This window comes from Sebastes fasciatus, chromosome 2 (genome assembly GCF_043250625.1).
Source record: "Sebastes fasciatus isolate fSebFas1 chromosome 2, fSebFas1.pri, whole genome shotgun sequence".
NCBI classification, from domain to species: domain Eukaryota; kingdom Metazoa; phylum Chordata; class Actinopteri; order Perciformes; family Sebastidae; genus Sebastes; species Sebastes fasciatus.
In genome coordinates, this window is record NC_133796.1 from 10,335,331 (window position 1) to 10,356,163 (window position 20,833).

At 42.3% G+C, this 20,833-nt stretch overlaps 1 protein-coding gene across 8 annotated transcripts in view; it reads left to right on the forward strand.

Annotated features, from left to right (window-relative positions):
- The window catches only part of ntrk3b (neurotrophic tyrosine kinase, receptor, type 3b), a 241,698-nt gene that overhangs the window by 198,824 nt on the left and 22,041 nt on the right, over nt 1-20,833 (forward strand). For 5 of the 8 annotated variants that reach the window (XM_074661256.1, XM_074661282.1, XM_074661289.1 and 2 more), the window contains 4 exons: nt 10,181-10,311; nt 15,126-15,298; nt 17,186-17,429; nt 19,099-19,167. In XM_074661256.1, the coding sequence (XP_074517357.1) occupies nt 10,181-10,311; nt 15,126-15,298; nt 17,186-17,429; nt 19,099-19,167 (617 nt within the window). The remainder of the gene's footprint in view (nt 1-10,180; nt 10,312-15,125; nt 15,299-17,185; nt 17,430-19,098; nt 19,168-20,833) is intronic. The other 3 variants (XM_074661297.1, XM_074661306.1, XM_074661274.1) reach the window with 2 other exon arrangements.

Sequence of the window (20,833 nt, forward strand, 5' to 3'; positions counted from 1 at the left end):
TAATCCCTTAGAGATTAGAGAGCAAAAAGAGATTTTTACAAACCTGGAGAAGAAGTGCAGAAATAGTTCATCAAGCATCCAGTGAAGGCGGCTTCCTCCATGTGATTAGTGGCAAACATGTCAGAAAAAAAAAAGTGAATTGTTAAAATAGTAAAGTTAGTTCAACATTGTGTGCTTCAGTTTAGTTAATTTACATAATGACAAAGATAGAAGTAGATATTGTGATGAAACTGATAAGATATGATTAAAACAGATGCAAATTGCCAATTTGCACATGTGAGATAAGGAATCCGTCTATGAAATATCACCTCACCTCACTGCAAAGGAGAATATACACAAAGTAAATTCAAGATAACAATCGCATCCTAACTTCTGAGGAAAAGGAATGATATTATACTCTGGCATTGTGTGGTTAAAACAGTTTCTGAGCCTCCACCATGCTGATAGATGAAAACCTTCACTTTGTTTTACATTTTTGGCATTTCACCAACTAGCTCATGCAGAGAAGCTTAATGGTGGGTGCAACAATAGAATAAGCTTCAATACCTGGATCATCGGCATGACAGGCAAGCGATAATAAGGCCAACACTTATCCTTGACTGATCATGACTGATGGAGGAGAATTAAAGTAAAAGATTATTCATATTTCTTAAACAATAGTGGAGAAGTGGAGATAGGATTCAGTGGGGGATAGATGTTACTGTAAGTCTGGAAACTCTTAAGACAAGAAAAACAATCTGTTCCTTTATCAGCTGAGAAAGTGTCAGAGACATTCGGCCCCTTGAAATCCAGTCAAAACACATTTTGAATTAAAATGTGTATCGACTTAAGGGTGTTTTTCTTTTTTCAGCTCTTGGAAAGCAGATTTTTAGAGGATGAAGCTTTGACAGCAGTGATGTGCGAGTGTCCCTGGTGGGGTTCTCACCCGGCAAACTGACTGCCAGTTTCTGCAGACACTTGTGTTTTGATCTACTTTAAAACTGGGACATGTCTTCATATTTAACACTGATTTCAGAAACGGTGGTTAAGACACCGTCTGACGGGAGCACCAGAGGAGCAGGTGACATTTTTTATGAATCGCCTTCTCGGCATGTTCGCGACCAGATGGTCTGGTGATTCTGGAGAAATTACAAACAAGAAAGAAAAAACCCAGTGGAATGGTCAGACTGCACTAGTAATGTGTGTCTCTGTGTGAATGAGGAGACATTTCAAAGATTACACCATTTGGTTGAACCCCTTTTGGGTAACGCCACGGCAACAAGAAATAAATGGAGCTGCTGCCTCCCATTTATTACCTCTCGCAGCAAATGCTATATACAAGTTGCATAACGGGATCACAGGTGGTGAAAGGGTTCAAATGTAAATGAACTGGAAAATTGCGGTGCGGTAACCAATCACATCTTAGATACAGTGTGTACTTATTAAATTGATTCAAACCCCTTCCCCCCCTGAACAGCGGTGGTCCAATCATTGCTTAGCAAACATAACCAGGCAGTGCAGCTTGTCAGGCTTTTCTCAGCATGTTGAAGCAGTGTGCATGGGGCTGTATAGAGAGACACTCCGTATATAGGCCAGCGGCATTTCATACTACATTGCACGGGGTTACAGGTTACTGAAAAAGACCAATAGCACATCCACTGTGTAGTATTTCCCCCACTGTTTGGAAGTCTTCCAGGATGTTACTATATCATAGTATAGGCGAATGTTAGCAGCTCTGTCAGCTGTTAGATTTGTAAAAGGGTACACTCCAGCGACCCTTGCCAAAGTCGTTACCTATCATAGCGTTTCTTTCGCCCGACACATGGCCTTTTCTTTTGTAAAAAGATTAGTTTGTACTTTCAAACATAAACTATGAAGCATAAATCTAACCTCTGTCTTGTCCAAGTTTATAAGCTAAACTGTCAAACAGAGTTATTTCAATAGAAGAACAATATTTATTTGTCTTCTAAATGGATCCTTAGCCGATCCTACTTTCAACGGAAAGCTTGACGCTGACCGGCAGAGCAACAGTAGCCTAACAAAGAGAGGCAGGGCTGGACATTGTAGACTAAAGTTAACCACTTCATGTGCAGAAAGATATCTAATAGCATTACTGTAGGTGTTGGGAGAAGCTGTAGAAACACTGACCTGCCTCAGAGTTTCAGGATGCTTCTCTCTTATGTTTGCTGTTGACAACAGATGCAACAGCTCATGAGCTCTCGCTGCAGGGACATCAGTGTTGTCTCAGTATATATAGTCTTGTGTGCTCATGAGTCCTCAGTGACATATTTTCTATAATACCTATACAACTTGATTTAAAGAGCACACAGATGAAGGATGGATAAAGACGCTGGAAGTTTACTTGTCTACCAAGGACGCATCGGACTCGGTGACTCGGCTAACAAGAGAATGTATAGGAAGCCTGGAGATATATTGTGAAAATTAAGCATGATGTCTCGGCAGCATCATAGCTTATACTCAAGAGCCAGCTGTTTCAGCTGAAGGAATCAATTTTGAATCGTTCAAGGACAGTTAAGTCAATTCATGCCAGTATACAACTCTTCATTAACGATAAATGATGCAAATATGAGCCTTGAATTAGAGATGTTGAATCAGACAATCAGACCATTTAGCTAATTTTAAATGATTTAAATTCTGGTTTCTTCTTTTAATAATTCATGTTATTATGTCATGGTGCCCCATTTATTCATTGTCTATCCTGATACACCTTTGCGGTGAGATCTTAGGCTCCTAATGGTTTTGTGAGAAGAGCGGCCCACAAACGCTGAATAATTTGTCCTGGGGCATAAAAAAATTAACATAATGACTTTTTTAAATTGGTGACATTCCCCTTTATGTACTGTATAAGTAATTATGGTTAACACTGATTGCTTGCAACTGTTATAATGTAATTTAATTCCACATTTAATTTAATTTCTAATTTATGATTTGATTTAATATTTAATAACTTTGTTTTGGCCCTTCACCTGTGTTTTTTTTCCCCTGTGCTGAGCATTAAACATGCTCATTTAATTTCATTAATTTTTAAAGGGATAGTTTGAGTGTTTTAAAGTGGGGTTGTATGAGCTACTTATCCATAGTCAGTGTATTACCTACAGTAGATGACGGTCGGCACGCCCCCAGCTTGGAGAAGCAGACAAGAGTTAACACTCTGAAGCAAAGCAATGTAGGTCTGTGGACGGGGCCGACAGCAAAACATATTTTAGCCACCTAAAAGAAAGACCCACTGTTACGTCCACAAAGTGGAACAATAACTAAACAACAACCAAATTAAAACAGAGTCAACGTGAAGTTTCAAACTGTAACAGTTTATTTCAGTACAACGGAAGGTTCACAAATGTGGTGGAGGTAGGGACAATATAGTTTTGCCAAATAATCAAAATTAAGAAACCAAAACTAGGCCTAACTAAATCTGTCTTCTTTAACACAACAAACAAAAAGGCTGACTAACTTATCTACTAACAGCAGTTTTACAAAACATACATGGGATGGCAACAACCACTAAACCTAGTGTTTCTAGACATGAAAAGACCTACGTGCAAGTGTACAGGGTACCCCAAACTTACCTATGCCCTCTACCTCCTTACCACAAACCTTATCTTTCCTTTCCCACTGGAAACAAGAGACTTCAACATCCAAAAACCTCATTACAAATGAGTCTGAGAGAGAGCGAGAGAGCCCAGAGTGTGCCTCTTTTATGGGCAGCCCACGACAGCGATTGGCTGGATGGAATTAGTGTGAGCTAATTGCAGCTGGCAAACTCTGCACAGGTGGACTCCAATCACCTCCATTAACTCTTTCCTGGAAGCACCTGCAAGACAAGGAGGAGGGGCAGAACAACACAGGAGAAAACTCTGCAGGCCTGTCTGGCCCTGCAGGCACGTAACACCTCCACCCATAAGATTCCAACTATGGCTGGAATTATATACACAATGCTATACTACAAACCTGTTAACTACGTGATAGTGCATCAGCTACCACATTTTCAGACCCTTTTTTATGTATTATTTCTAGGTTGAACCCCTGAACCATCAGCGACCAACGCATTAACCGCTGGTTGTGATTGTACATCCTTGAGAGGAACACCAAAGGATTATGATCTATGTAGACTCTAATGGGTTCAACACTGGATGCAAGATAGACCTCAAAATGTTGCAAAGCCAACAAAGCGAGGGCCTCCTTCTCAATAGTGGAATAGTTAAGCTGATGCTTATTGAATTTGCGAGAAAAATAACTCACGGGATGGTCAACACCCTGGCTGTCCTCCTGCAGAAGCACCGCTCCAGCCCCGACACCACTGGCATCAACCTCTACCTTGAAAGGCAAGGAAAAATTTGGGGCAGACAAAACTGGACCACAACACAATAGAGCTTTCAGACTCTCGAAGGACTTTTGGCACTCATCCGTCCAAACAAAGGGCTTGGATGGACTGGTCAAAGTAGTCAGTGGGGCCGCCACAGTGGAAAAGTTCATACAATACCGACGAAAGAACCCGGCCATCCCCAGATAACGCCGTAATTCCCTCCTGGTGGTGGGTACAGGGAATGCAGCAATGGCAGCTACCTTTGCATCTGCAGGACGCACCCTTCCTTGACCGACCTGCTGACCAAGATAAAGAACAGTGCCTTTGCCAAAATCACATTTTGCAAGGTTAAGGGTCAAAGATGCCGCTGAAAGTCGGCAGAAAACTTCCCTTAATGTGGCCTTGTGGCTCTCCCAATCATCGGTGTAAACAACAATGTCATCTAAATAGGCTCTGCAGTTTGAGACACCTCCAAGTACTTTGTTGACCAGTCTCTGGAAGGTAGCAGGAGCATTACACATGCCGAAGGGCATCACCGTGTACTGAAGGAAATGATCAGGGGTCACAAAAGCAGAAATCTCTGAAGCACGTGGGGTTAAAGGGACTTGCCAATACCCTTTTAACATGTCAAGCTTTGTGCCAAATTTTGCCGGACCAATCTCATCAATACAATCATCCATAAGTGGCAAAGGATATGCATCAGCAACAGTCACAGCATTCACTTTGCGAAAATCACTACAAAATCTAGGACTCCCATCAGACTTCATGTCTAAGAGACAAGGGGAGCTCCATGGACTACAACTTGGCACTGCAAATCCATTCTTAAGAAGATAGCCAACCTCCTTTTTCATCACCTCCCTTTTTGCTGGACTTGCCCGATAAGCATTTCGCTTTATCGGCCGAGGGCAGGTCAAGACAATGTCGTGACTGACGACAGAAGTCCGGGAGGGAACATCACCAAACAAACTTGGAAACTCACCTAGTATCTGTTCAATATCTTTACGCTGGTTACTACGGAGATGAGATAAGTATTGGGGCAAATTAGACAATACCTCAGAGTTGCTCAACCTTGCCCCCTGTGGTGTGGCATTTCGCATCACCAACCCATCTTCATCACCAGCACTACTCACTCCTGCAAAAGAGACAACAGGTGAAACAATAGTCTTCACATCATGGACTGGAGATGACTCACTTTGATCATCTCGAGAATGATACAGTTTTATCATATTTACATGACACACTCGGGTCCGTCGCCTGCGGTCAGGTGTCTGGATAACGTAGTTTGTATCACTAAGCTTCTTCTCTACTACATAGGGACCTGAAAACTTGATAGAGAGGGCCGAACCAGACACAGGCAAGAGAAGCAAAACTTTGTCACCTGGCTGAAATGAATGGGCGACTGCCTTCTGGTCATAGTGCTGCTTCATCTTTACCTGAGAAGATTCTAGAGCCTCTTTAGCCAATGAGCAGGCGCGCTGCAGACGAACTTTAAGCATGGCAACATACTCAGGAACACTTTTTATCTTGACTGTTGGAGACACCAACTGTTCTTTGAGAACCTTTAATGGACCCCTAACTTCATGTCCAAACACTAACTGTGCAGGACTGAAGCCGAGTGACTCTTGCACTGCTTCACGGGCAGCAAACATCAAAAGAGGAATGCCATCATCCCAATCTTTCTGACTGTCATGGCAGTGTTTGCGCAGCATTGATTTCAGAGTCTGGTGGAATCTCTCTAGTGCCCCCTGGCTCTCTGGATGGTAAGCACTAGAGGTAACATGCTTAATTCCTAAGGCCTTCAGGGCCTGAGCAAAGACTCTGGATTTGAAATTGGTACCTTGGTCAGTTTGTATCTCACGAGGCAGACCAAATACCGTGAAAAACTTCACAAGAGCCTTGGTGACAACCGGAGCTGTGATTTTCCGTAGCGGAATGGCTTCTGGGAATCTGGTGGAAGAGCACATAATTGTGACCAAAAACTGATTACCGCTCTTAGTCTTTGGCAACGGTCCAACACAATCAACAATTACTTTCCCAAATGGCTCACCCAGCACTGGAATCGGGTTGAGAGGAGCAGGAGCAATCACCTGATTTGGTTTCCCTGAAACCTGACACACATGGCAGGTACGACAGTAACGAACAACATCAGACTTGAGTCCAGGCCAGAAGAAATGTCTAAGGACTCTATTATAAGTTTTTGTAACCCCCATATGTCCTGACCAATGGTGATCATGAGCTAAGGACAGTACCTGTGAACGATACACAGTGGGAACAACAACTTGGTAAATTGCATTACAGTCTACATCTACATCCTCTGAAACTTCACTTGTCCAGCGACGCATCAACAAGCCATCATTTAACAGATAAGCCATTTTCTTTTTCTTAGCTTCTTCCTGACTAAAGACAGCAGACAGACATTTGGAAAGAGTGGAATCACCTTTTTGTGCAGCAATGTATTCCGCACGACTTGCCGGGAGTTCAACAACCTCTCGAGTGGACTGAGACATGATGTCAGCGGGCCGATCAGTAAGCTGACTATCAGACTGTGTCACAGCAATCTCAGGAACCTGGTCATTAACAAAGATAGTGTCAGACAAATCAAGACCATATTTCTTTGACTGGGCCCTGGTAACAGCACAAGCCGGAAAGACACTGGGGAGCAGTTGTCCCAGTTGGTCAGACTCAGAAGTGGTAGGAGAGCTTTCAACCACCTCAGGAACTGGCACAACCTTACCACCAGCCAGATCATTGCTCAGAATAAAGTCAACACCCTTAATTGGTAACGCAGGAAGAACAGCAACTTTGAATAACCCACTAACCAGGGCATGGTGAACATGTACATTATGTAAAGGGGCCGGAATATAACTCATTCCAACACCCTGTACAATTGCACTTGAGTTACATGATGAGATAGACGACAATGGTAAGATACCTGCTCGAATTATCGACTGGGAACCTCCTGTGTCTCTCAAAATCGTTACCGACTGCTGGTCTTTTGGATCACCAGTAAGTGAAACAAAACCTTTTTGAATGAAAGGTTTGAAACAGGGATCAGGTTCAACATCCTCACTGTGAACTTTCTTGATTCCTGGCATGGACACAGTCTTCACCAGACCCACACCTTTCGGTTGTGTTGGGTTATACGGATTTTGTTGTTTACGCTTTAGAGTCAAACAATCAGCAACAAGATGACCTTTTTTCCGACAGTAAAAGCACTCACGCTCACTACGTGGAGGAGACCGTGGTCCCCAGGTTTTCTCCAGGGAGGGATCAGGTCTCACAGGACGCGACACAGTGACTTTATCCCGGACGAGCCCCCATTTGTTACGTCCACAAAGTGGAACAATAACTAAACAACAACCAAATTAAAACAGAGTCAACGTGAAGTTTCAAACTGTAACAGTTTATTTCAGTACAACGGAAGGTTCACAAATGTGGTGGAGGTAGGGACAATATAGTTTTGCCAAATAATCAAAATTAAGAAACCAAAACTAGGCCTAACTAAATCTGTCTTCTTTAACACAACAAACAAAAAGGCTGACTAACTTATCTACTAACAGCAGTTTTACAAAACATACATGGGATGGCAACAACCACTAAACCTAGTGTTTCTAGACATGAAAAGACCTACGTGCAAGTGTACAGGGTACCCCAAACTTACCTATGCCCTCTACCTCCTTACCACAAACCTTATCTTTCCTTTCCCACTGGAAACAAGAGACTTCAACATCCAAAAACCTCATTACAAATGAGTCTGAGAGAGAGCGAGAGAGCCCAGAGTGTGCCTCTTTTATGGGCAGCCCACGACAGCGATTGGCTGGATGGAATTAGTGTGAGCTAATTGCAGCTGGCAAACTCTGCACAGGTGGACTCCAATCACCTCCATTAACTCTTTCCTGGAAGCACCTGCAAGACAAGGAGGAGGGGCAGAACAACACAGGAGAAAACTCTGCAGGCCTGTCTGGCCCTGCAGGCACGTAACACCCACCTAAAAAATTCAATATTAGTTTAAGTATACTGCTATATTTAGAATATTTTCATCACAATACCTTCCAGTCAAACAGCCCTTTCCGACGGGTAACTGAAGCTGTTGTATCCATCTATGCTCTCGCCAAAGCCACCAGACTTCATTGAAAAATCTTGTAATTTTCACGTCACAGAACACGGGGGTTGCTGGTCTTCGGCTGTCTTGATCAGTTAGTTTGTTTTTGCGATTAACCTTGGTGAATCCGAACTAACCAAAGTCACACATAACACAAACTAACTAACAGATTGAGGCAGCGGTAGACCAGCAACTCTTGTGTTCTGCAAGGTAAAATTACTTTTGTTGTTTTTTTAATGGAGTCTGGTTGGTTTGGCGAGAGCATAGATAGCGGCTTCAGTTCCCTGTGGGAAACATAGACTGTATAGCTGTGACACAGCAAGGTAAACCCGCAAAGATATTCTAAATATAGTGTACACTTTACACATATAGCATACATCTGATTTTCTTTAGGTGAGCCTTTCTTTTATGTGGCTAAAACACATTTTGCTTCCAGCCCCGTCCACAGCAGTACATCGTGTTGATTCTGTGAGGTAACTCCTGTCTGCTTCTCCAAACTGGGGGCGTGCCGACTGTCATCGCCTGTAGGTGATACACTGACTATGGATGAATACCTCAAACAACCCCACTTTAAAACTATCCCTTCAAAGCATAGAGAGACGTCCAACCTTGTATAGTGTGGTGTTAATCAATCACGTAGTGCCTCTGATCTTTTATCTAAATGTCTTGTCAGGAAACTATGTATAAATATATATACACTTTACTGTACACTTTTATAGAAGCAGTGCAATTTTCATGGTAAACCTACAAGCTGTCATGTTTTATTCAGAGTGAGGTATGAGGAGCAGTTCTGTTCAGGAGCCAAGAACTCCTACACTTTCCCAACCCTTTCATACTGAGCCTGGCAGGTATCAGGGTGTAACATGTTACCCTTGATACCTACCGTTCTCCATACTCTCTGTCTCACTATTTCTCTTTCTTCCTCTATCTCTGTCTTTCTCACCTATCCTGCTTCTCTCACGAGTGTGGTCAACTTGCCAGATTTTGTTAGGCTGATCAATAGAAGAATGAGCTGCAATTATGTGATCGCAAACATTGCTAAGCAATAAAAACAAGTTGAAGGTCACAACATCCAAAATAAATAGACGTTAACTGTCCTGTAACTCTAAAACGATCCTGTAGACTGAGTTATTAGGAATGAATAGAACAAGAAGTATAGAGAGAGACAGAGGGACTGTTGTTTTTTTTCACCATGCTGAGCTAGTTGTTTTATATTCCTCACAGAGATGTTTCAGACGTAGACATTTTACAATTCTGTTCTCATTAGAAAATGTCCCCCTGTGTTGTTTCAATGCCAGCAGTAAAACCAAAGAGATTTGCAGCTCGGCAGGTCCGGTGTCATCTCGCAGTTTATTTGGGCTTTGGTGATTTAAAACCACTTGAACCCTAATTGACAATATCACATATTCAGTAACTGCTTCACTGCAGCTGCATCACACTTATTTTAAGAGAAATATTCGAGACGTTTGAAAATGTAAGATGTCTTGTGCACCATTTTGTACTCAGCATGCCATATTTGGTGCTGTATCTTTAAAAAATTTGAGGTCTTGACTAGAATTTAAAATACTATGAAGTGGCTGCACCCACAGTGCAGCACAAACAGCTGCCAGTACACTCTATATCTCTCTTTGCGTCTTTTTTCCCCACTAAACATATTTTTCTGCATGGTTTTCTGTCCCATAAAAATGTACTAAAGTTCAATATCTTAGGAAGGGTTTTTAAACAATAACTCTTGTCTCTATTTTTCTCTATATCCCCCTCTCTCTCTGGTTTAGTAGTCCAGCATATAAAACGGAGGGACATCATCCTGAAGAGGGAGTTGGGTGAAGGAGCCTTTGGTAAAGTCTTCTTGGCAGAGTGTTACAACCTCTGCCCCACCAAGGACAAGATGCTGGTGGCTGTCAAGGTATGTTTTCTTTGTTGGGTTGTGTGTTATGTGTTATAAACAGCATGAAAGGAATCGTTTAACATTTTGGGTGAAATACATTTGTTCACTTTCTTGTGGAGAGTTAGATGAGAAGACCACCACTCCCATAACGCTTCAATTTAAGTGAAAGAATAATATCCCACTTTGCTATAGGCACAATATAGTTTTTAAATTAATTCAGACTTTATGATTCTCACAAATTGTTTCATCACGAGGTTGGTATGGATTACCATGGTTACGCGTCTCCAACTGGAAAGGAGGCTCTCAGGAAGTGACATGATAATTACACTTCAGTGCGTCCAAAAATACATACCATTGTTTATTCACACAAAAGTATGTTGCGTATGTAGTGCATAGTATGCAATTACGTCCGTAGTTTCCATGTACATTACTTTCTGCTAACAACCCCATAATGCAATGCGTCCCATTTTATAGATTCCAAAAATACAGTTGTGTAGTTGGTTATCAGTCCACAGTACAATGTGCCAGAAGTTGGGTGGTCCTTCCTACGGAAGTTCAGTATTCATGCTGAATGATGTTTTGACCCATCACTAGGCCCTGCAGTGGGCTGTGCCATCATAAATCAGTTTCATCTGAATGTCATGGCCCACTTTGCTGTTCAACCATCATCACTGTTTATCTGGTTACCAATAGCAACTGGTTAGCACTCCTTCTGGTATGAGCAACTCTCCTCCTGTCAGAGATGATGCAAAATGATGAGAATTAGTAAGTATCCAAAATCTTAATTTACTGCTCACTATAGAGCAAACTATCGAGTGTTACATAATGACTGGAGTCTGGCACGTAAGGTAGGCTAAGGCATAGACTGTTTATATAGATAGATGACATGACAGCTCCACAAAGTGAAGCTAAAACATCTGGATCGCCCCCTGGTGGCTGGCTGCAGTATAGGTCATAAAGCCCGCCCCTACCATGTTAGTGGATGGGACATGGGCCAAACTAAATAGTCAAAGTACACATCAAATCAATTTTTTCCCAAAGATGGTTTCTGTCATTTTAGGTAGTTCTTATCACACTGCTATATGTTCAAGTGCTATTTTTTCTGATAAGTTTGGTTTAAATTAGTTATTTATTCTATATAAAGGGGGTGAGACATCATGATTGGCAGCTGTAAGTCTCTCTCGTTGACAAGCTGCAGCCGCTCCACCGGCCGATCACTACTGAGCAGACTCTGGCTCCAAATGACGTCACAATCTCAAGATTGCAGCTCCCGTATTTAAGGTTATTTTGGCTTCACTTCTATACAGTGGGAGGAAGTGCAGACGCGTTGTCCGTCTTTATATACAGTCTATGGGCTAAGCCAACCATCTCCTGATTGTAGCTTCATAGTTAATGAACACATATGAGAGTGGTATTGATCTTCTCATCTAACTCCCAGCAAGAAAGTGATTAAGCCAAAATGTCAAACTCCTCTAAATGACAATAAGGGAAAACAAGACCAAAGGTTCAGTGGGTGATCTCAGAAAATCACCATCATTGTTTTCTCTAAGCTTCCATGAACTTGGTATAGGTTGAATCTATGTTATATATATATTTGTCACTGATGGACGTTAGCAAAATAAACGTTTACTATTATGGAAATCAAGAATGAAAAGTGTTAGTAGGGAGCTTTGGCATCTGTAACCTGAGACACAATGTAGATAAAATTAGATTTAAAAAAGTGTTCGGTTTTGGTGGCTGAGGGCTCTCTCACCTGGGGCTGGGTGCCCCAACCTCTACCTGTCTTTGTACCCATTCAAAACCTGTCTAAGTATCAGCCAAGGGACCGGCAATTACTGTCAAGCAAAGTTAATGCTCCAGTGAACTCGATGCTTTGTTTCTAAAGAGCTTAAAGCATTTAGAACCATTGCCCCTGTGTGGTGGCTCTCAGTGCTTTCAGTGCTCAACATTAAGTTGTGCGTGTCAGCTCCCAGTGTGGATTTGAGCAATTGTATGAACGTGAAGCCGTGTGATACAGAATAGGAGGTTGCAGACTCAGCAAACTTACCCAGAAAAAAAAAAAAGCTGGTTAGAAAACGGCCCTGACCTTGACAGGAGAAGTTAGTTGAAGAGATGATGGAGTGTCTGGCTGTCAGTTCCTTTTCTTAGTATTACAGGATTAACAAAGAAATTGTTTTACAACAAGCCTCCTCTACAATGACCTCTTTGTTTTTAAAACACAATGTGCATTTTCTCCCAAACATGTTCCTGCCGGTGAGAAAGCAGAAAGTGGCTCTCCGAATGCACTTAAAGGTCAACAAAGGGAAAATTCATTGCAGCGCTTTGCCTCAATTTATTGTAGTCGAGCACTTGAAGGTATTGTTTTGGAGGGATGCCCAGACAAGAAACATATCCTTAAGAGTGCGGTTTGATTTGGTAATAGATTTTTATGGCCATTTTACCTACTCTGCCGTACATCTCAACCACCTCCAGCACTTCACTGCAAGAACAGCACATATGAGTGAATGTATTTCCATCCCAAGGTCTTTCCGTCTGTAATAACGTCGGCAGCATGCTGAGAAAGCAGGACTCCAGGCCAAGGAGATCAAGAGAAGCAGCTTGCTGTGTTTTCCTGTTGCGGATGAAGTGTCAAGAGTCTTTTTTCCTCCGATAGAGGCTGCAATAAAGCATGTTATTGCTGTTATTTGATTTTTTCTCCCCTCTTTTTCTGATACCGGCGCCAACTGACATCCCATCAAGATTCAATATGTCGTGTGCACTCCACTTCAAAGCAGTTCAAAGCACTCCTTGCTTGATCCGTCTACCAATCAGATCAATTTGTTTTGTGTAGAGTTGTCCCAGCCAGCTGCCTAAAAACTGTGTACAGGATTACTAGGTGGATATAATGCATAGCCACCTGCTGTATACTGTATTACTAAACAACAGAGAAAATGTTCAGGACAGACCACTTCACAGTATCAAAGCTTTATTGATGATTATGAAGTAAATTTAACAGAATTTGGCCTAGACTCAATGTTGTGTTTACCATCGACTATCAGGCAAACCCGACAATCAAACAGCAACTGTTTTTTTCCCCCTGTTATCTTCTCTATTCCCATGGAGTCATGCTGGTGCTGGTGCTGTGGGAGGAGGTGGGCAAACAAGTGCATCAACAACATGAGCTGGAGGCAGTAGCAAATGGGAACAGATGATTGGGTGTAAAGAAAAAGTTCAGAGGATGGTGTTTGGATCCACCACACCCAGGACAACAAGACTAGGAGTCTACAGCTAGCTATCCTAGCTGCTCTGTGAGGCTATACTTGGGTACAGTGGTGTTTTGAGCTAAATGGTAATGGTAAATGGACTTGGATTTGCATTTATATAGCACCTTTTTAGTCTTCCGACCACTTTAAGCGCTTAACACTGCATTCCAACATTCACCCATTCACACACACATTCATACACTGATGGCAGAGGCTGCCATGCAAGGTGCCACCTGCTCATCAGGATCAAATCTAAATACTCATTCACACACTGATGGCACAGCCTTTAGGAACAATTTGGATCATCGACCTTCCGATCGGTGGCCGACCTCCTCTACCTCTGATCCACAGCTGCCCCCAAATGCAAAAGTCAGCATGCTGACATGCTGGGAATGCCAGTGCTAAGATGTTTATGTTTAGGAGATAACTTTAATGTGTTCGCCATCTTAGTTTAGCATGTTCACACTTTTTAATCAGCACTAAACGCAACTGTGTTAGTACAGCTGAGGCTGATGGGAACGTCATTAGTTTTGCAGGTATTTGGTCATAAACAAAAGTTGGAGAAGTTTAAATTTTGACCTGCTGGTGACAGGAGATGAAAAGTCAGGGGGTCTCCAAAAATATTAGGACTTACTGGCAACCTTGACTATCTGTAACGGATCTCATGGTAATCTAAATAAAAGCAGTTGCAGTTTCATTTAAAACCAAAACTGCAAACCTCATGGTGCTGCTAGAGGAACAGTGAGATGATGAACAAGTCACTAGGATTCATCCACTGGGGACCATGAATGTCTGTACATCATTTTGTGGCAATCCATCCAATAGTTGTTGAAATATTTCAGTCTGGACCAAAGTGGTGGACTGACCGAACTACAGACAATGTCGACCCCAGAGCCCCGCCTCCAGCATGGCTACAAATTGTTGGGTGTACTGAATGGATGATTCAAACTAAAGAGGAGTTAACTAATTGGATTATAGAGGAAAGCAGGGTAAAGAAGAAGAAGAGCACAGGGTGTAACTTACAATGCAGCATGATTTAGGGTTCCAGGCACAGGATGTGGCCAAAGAAGGTGTGTTCCTGGAAAGACCGGAGGTTCAGGCTGAACCAACGACAAGGTTGGACATTGTACACAGCACAGCACTCTGTGAAATTTCAGTCTCTGCATTTAACCAATCTTAGTATTAGGAGCAGTGGGTAGCTACAATACAGCGCCCGGGGAGCAGTTTCACCTCGGCTGTGCCCAGGAGGCGATCTGGCACCTCTCCAGCTACGAGTCCGCAGCGGATTTGAACCGGCGACCCTTCGGTTCCCAAGCCAGGTCCTCACGGACTGAGCTACTGCCACCCATATTATTACCAGTTTTATTATAATACTATTACTTACATTTATCTGGAGTTACATATATTTTTTTCCATTATTATTGGAATTTACCATCAGACTGGCACAATGGACTGTAACGTACAAAGGGCTGCAAAGGATGAGTTGGTTGATTTCTCTGAGCTTGGTCTGGGTCCGGCCTTGTCAGCTCATTATCACTGCCCCAACCATCCATTCTAATGTTTACCTTCTCTTTATATTTTCCCTTCCAGACACTGAAAGATCCCAACCTGTCTGCGAGAAAGGACTTCCAGAGGGAGGCAGAGCTGCTGACCAATCTGCAGCACGACCACATCGTTAAATTCTACGGCGTGTGCGTCGACGGAGACCCCCTCATCATGGTGTTCGAATACATGAAGCATGGAGACCTCAACAAATTCCTCAGGTCAGTTCTTCACTGAGGGTTAAATCAATTTAACCTTTATGTACCAGGCTGGTGCCGGCTGAGCAAATTAGAAATTCATCATATGAACAGACAGTAGCAAACTAAAGTGGGTGAAAGCCTAATTACTGTGCAAATGTGTGTGCCAACTGTGTCCATGTAAGCAATTGTAAAACTTCAATAAGAGTCCAAGAAAACTAAAATTACTTTGTCGAATTCCTGTTACCGATACAATATCCAGCCAACTTCACAGCTTTCTGGGTTAGCAAACATGAGCGCTTTAGTGCTTTTGTTCCGTAATGTCAGACTGTACCGGGGGAAGTGACCTCCGATAAGCCTCGACAAAAGCGACACGATGCCTGTACAGCGAGCGCTTTGGTAATGGGAAGCTTCACTTGAGTTGATGTCAGTGTGCACAGGAGGAGACTGGGAGAGAAGTGTGTGTTGTTTCAAGTGCGTTGACAGCAGCAGTGTGTGTGTGTGTGGTCTATCTTGTTTTTGAAGTTTGAGCAATAGTTGAAAAGATGACATGTTACGATTGAGTGTGTGCGTGCGTGTGTGTGTGCGGATTCAAGAGCGCGTGAAGACTTTCTGTTGGGAAATCATTCCTGAAATGAAAGGCAACGTCGCGAATGATGAAATTCTTTCATGCAAGGTGCAAGACGTGGCTGATTTTTGGTCTATTGGTCCTGTTGGTCACATTTAACAAATGAGATGTGTGGGGAATCAGTGGGAATGAATAGAGTATCTGATATGCGGATCCAGCTCCAACCTTCAGATAATCGGAGGGCGACCTGCACTCGTTCAACCACCACTAAATCTCTCTGAAGTAAAATAGAGGTAGACAGACAAAAAGACACACACTAAGGAAGAGCACTACTAATCCCTCTACAGTGGAGCTGAGTTATTACACACACACTTAAAGCCAAGAACATTGAATTGCACTAAAATTGAGAGATGGTAAAAGAAAGACAGCCTGAGAAGAGAGTGGGAGAGCTTCCCCGCATGGCGCCTAGTATGTTGTCACAGTGACGAGAGGGTGAAGAGAACAGCGGGAACTTCTCACAGGAAATTAGTTCTTCATCATCACCTACAAATGCTAAGCAGGGAAAGAGCTCTCGACCCATAATCAACTCCTTCTGGTAAATGTACGACTTAGAGTACCTCGATGAAATTCCTGAGCCTTGGCTTAAATTCCTGACAGGCTGTAATGAAATGTGATGTGGCGAAAAACTGCTCTAAATCCACCAATGACTCATATTTCAGCCCTGAAATTAATAAAAACAGTGCAGACACTTAACAGTTTGTTTTTGTAATTAAAGCTGCGTGAGTGCTTGCAGGTTAAAGTCAGTTTGTTAATATTTCCAGCAGTCTGTCTTTGTTATGCTAATTATTCTCAAAAGGTACCAAAAAAGGCCCCAGTACTGCCAGGATAAGGGTTTATTAGCACTCTAAGGAGCTTTGGGTTACTTGTTAATGGGGCAGCGAGGTCACAGTCTGTCATGCTGGAAAGGCTTAAAGGTTCCCACATCCAGCTGTTTAAGTGATATTATGTAACTTTTAAAGGCAGAAAAAACACAAATATCCTCTAAAAAAAAATTTAAATGTTTAATTCCCAAGCAATACAACACATCTTAATTCAATACAGGCTGCTACAGACTCATGTGGTCTGGTATGACCAGAAGCTCATCGTGGCTAATGTTAGCAAACTTTAGATGGATATTGCTTCATGACGGACATTACTGAGGCAGTTCACTGACTTTATGACTCTTCTCTACTTGTGTGAGTGATTTAATTATCCCGTAATCACCACTTCTAGTCTCACTTTAATACAACAATATTAGTTCATCAAATCAATCATCGTTTTCTTTCTTCTTTTTTGTAACCCAGAGCCCACGGCCCAGACGCCATGATCCTGGTAGACGGCCAGCCGCTGCAGTCCAACGGAGAGCTGGGCCTTTCCCAGATGCTGCACATCGCCACCCAGATTGCCTCGGGCATGGTCTACCTGGGCTCCCAGCACTTTGTCCACAGAGATCTGGCAACCCGTAATTGCCTGGTGGGCAATGGCCTGCTGGTCAAGATTGGAGACTTCGGCATGTCCAGGGACATCTACAGCAGTGACTACTACAGGGTAAGACTTCACCACAATGCTTATTTCTGCTTGATATTTGCCATCAAAATAGTGGGGGCTAGAGAGGTTTCAGAGTTCAGACCGCCTAAGTGATTATTAAGATGGAAGGAATGCACATTTCTCTCTCTTCTAATATGTTTTCTATAGTTGCCTCAAGGATGGGTATCGAAACCCGGTATTAGACGGTCACGGCGCTAAATTATTAGACCAGAGTATTGATAAGCTCCGACGTTATCGGTTCTTTTATCTATACTTTTTAACTTTTTGTTGTAATTTATTATCACGCTGCAGCGCGCATATCTTCTGCTCTCTGTGTCGGGTCTGAGCTCCTCCAACTTACACACACACGCACACATACGGAGCGAAGTCAGCAAATAGCAGAGCGGAGAGGCGGCGGAGGAGACAGTGAAGTAAACCAGGTGAAATTAACTACGATCCATAAAACCTTCACGACTATAGAGTCAATACTTTAACAATACACCTGTTCAACAAGCATAAACATGATGTAAACACGATATTTCAATATGCTCTGTCTGCCGTCTCTCATCCATCGCCGCAATGTTTACACGAGCACAGTGCGCTAGCTCGGCTAATAGCGAATTGTTATAAACGAGCTAAAACAGAAGCTGTCTGTGTGTAGTCTAACTGCTGAGCTTAGCTTGCCACGTACGTTGCCCCTCAGCAGAGGGAGGAGGACAGAGGACAGGATGAATGACTGATACTGACTGATGTCTGTGTTCTTCATTCTTTCTAAATTTCACTCAGGAATATTATTAGTTTTATTGACATTCTAGATTAGTTTCCAGTATAGTGATTTGCTATTGTAAACATTACTGTTGCTGCTCCTAGAAACATTTAGTTATATTTAAAATCTAAATAAAAATCTAATCCTGTTCTGAGTATCGATAAAGAACCGAACCAGTATCGAAAAGAGTAGTAGTACCAATATAATCCTAAATAATACCCATCCCTACTTAACATATGTTCGAATGAGAAAAACGTTAATAACAAATCCACTTTTTGGTCCTTTAAAGTAGCTGTTGGCCATCACTATGCCTCTTCCTGTACAGTTTACCACAAGGCTCGTGGCAAAAGCATTAGCAGACTCCACCTGACACATAAAAAGTAAATTTTAGTTGTGGATGTTCACAATACTTTTTTACTTTGTTTGTAATTGGGTCCAAAACAACCCTAAACAAATCCTGTGGGCCTGCTAACAAAAAAGTTATTTCTAAGGGGTGAAGACTGCTGCTCCCTCTTGGGTTGTTTTTTGTTTATATGTTTTTTGTTTCGATCTTTTCTTTTTCTACGGAGAGTTAACAGCTCTCCCTCCCCAGTGCAGCCCCAGGCCCCCACACCAGCCCTCAGACATTCATGTGAGGATGGAGAGGTTTAGCAGTGTGGTAGGAGATGAGCCCGCTGAGCTTCCAGCCTCACGCTTAGAGGCCTGTTTATATAGCTTACGATTCATGTCCTCTCTACTGTTTAACACGATTAGCAACTCTGAACGCCGCAAACCTGGCGGCGACTTGCCGCGCTCGAAAAAACTTAGCATTTTTGCTGAATAAATAAGGGGATATTATGGAGTGATGGCTGCTACATATCTGGTTCCCTTAAACAGCCTGGTCTTGTGAAATGACTTTAGGTGCGTCTGATTTTGTTTTCCCAGCGTGGCAGCTGGGCCGGTTCGGACCTTGCTGGGGGCAACGCCAGCAGTTATGAAGCACTTGCCTGCTGGGTGAGCAGCTCTGCACACATAAAATAATTTGTGAGGAAATTTGAGCGGGATGTCTTTAGTGTTTGGTACATTGCTTCTCCATGCACACCATCTGTGTGGTGTGTATATTATCAAAATCTGAATATTTTGTTTGGGTCGTTAAGGACTTATGGCAATACTGTGTGTGTGTGTGTGTCTGGGGGTGGGTTTGTGTGGGTGGGTGGGTGTGTGTAGCTCTAACTGTTTTGGCCCTGTGGATACACAAGTGGCAGGTTGTCAATGAGGATAGGAACAGAAAATCAGTACTCTGACTTTATTAAAAATGGTCATGCATACTTCCGTTTAAAGATCTCTGAACACAGCAGAGCAGCAGTGTTGGGAGGCTGTTAAGACCAAACAACATACAACTTAACAACATAAACACAATTATGTACATTTCATATATAAGTTCCAGCATTATCTTCTAATCTAAGACCAGCTTCCCAGCTGAATTTAATTTTGTGCTCATGTGAAACTATTTAAATTACAGAAGATCAAAGACATCCCTCGTGCTCTGTGACATAGCTTAATGGCATATTCATTTTCTAGCTACACTTCTGAAACATAATATGCAGAGTTTATTGGGGGTTTAACATCAAGGGTATATAAATACTCTACTCGCAGTCTTGAATACTCATTATAAGCTCTTTTGTGGAGGAGAATAATTGAATGTTTAGACACTGGCGGCTTCATGTCGGCCAGTTTTTATGGTAACCATGGCAAATCTTATGCTGTTCATCTTGCATGTAGGTTGTTGCAGCATCAAGCCTCCCTGTTACAGTAATAGGAGTATGCATTCATGGATTTTGTGTGTGTCATTCCCATTTTGTATGTGTCATCTACATAGCTATCATTGCACGGCTACTTATGTATTATTTGTACTCATTGTAGTAGCCTGAAATGCACTTTTGAATAGTAGATTTTGGTCTTTATTTCTGAACTGGCTTGATTTAAGATGAATTGCAGAAGGTCAAAGATCGTCTGACCCCTGCTCACCATGGCATTAGCAGAGATGAAATCTCCTCCTCTTTGCAGAAGATGTTGTATTAATGTTCCCTACTCCTCTACATTCTCAAAAGCAGCTCAGAAAAGACGTGAAAACATGAACAATTTTGTACTTTTGCCTCGAGAAAGTTGGCTTAGGAGACATATATTTAGGTTTGAGCGTTAGTTTCTTTGGGTATTTTGGCATTTCTCTCCCTCCTCACAAATCTAATTAATTCCGCCGTTACATAACGTTTGCTATAGCAATATACAGCATATAATATTTGTGAGACCAATAAAAAAAATGTTAAAATTGGGATAAAAGAGAGAGACGGAACAACAAAATAACACAGATATTACCTGGCCAGTTAACAGATCTAGGCCTATTTCATTTTATGTATTTATTTATTGTTGTCAACTAGCACTGCACTTGAGTGTATACAGCTGAATAACAAGTTTGTTCCAATTCCCTTCCCAATACCATCAACTAGTCCATTGGATGCCAGTGACAACCAGTATGACTTTGGGTGTACTGGGCAGCTCCCACTATGTCTGTGGAACAGTGAGAGCTCAGGTGGGCCCCCCTCTGGACAAATAAAGGACAAAACTGTGTGTGCTTCCTTGTTTTGGCCCAAAGAATAGTTCATTTAATTGTCTCTGAAGA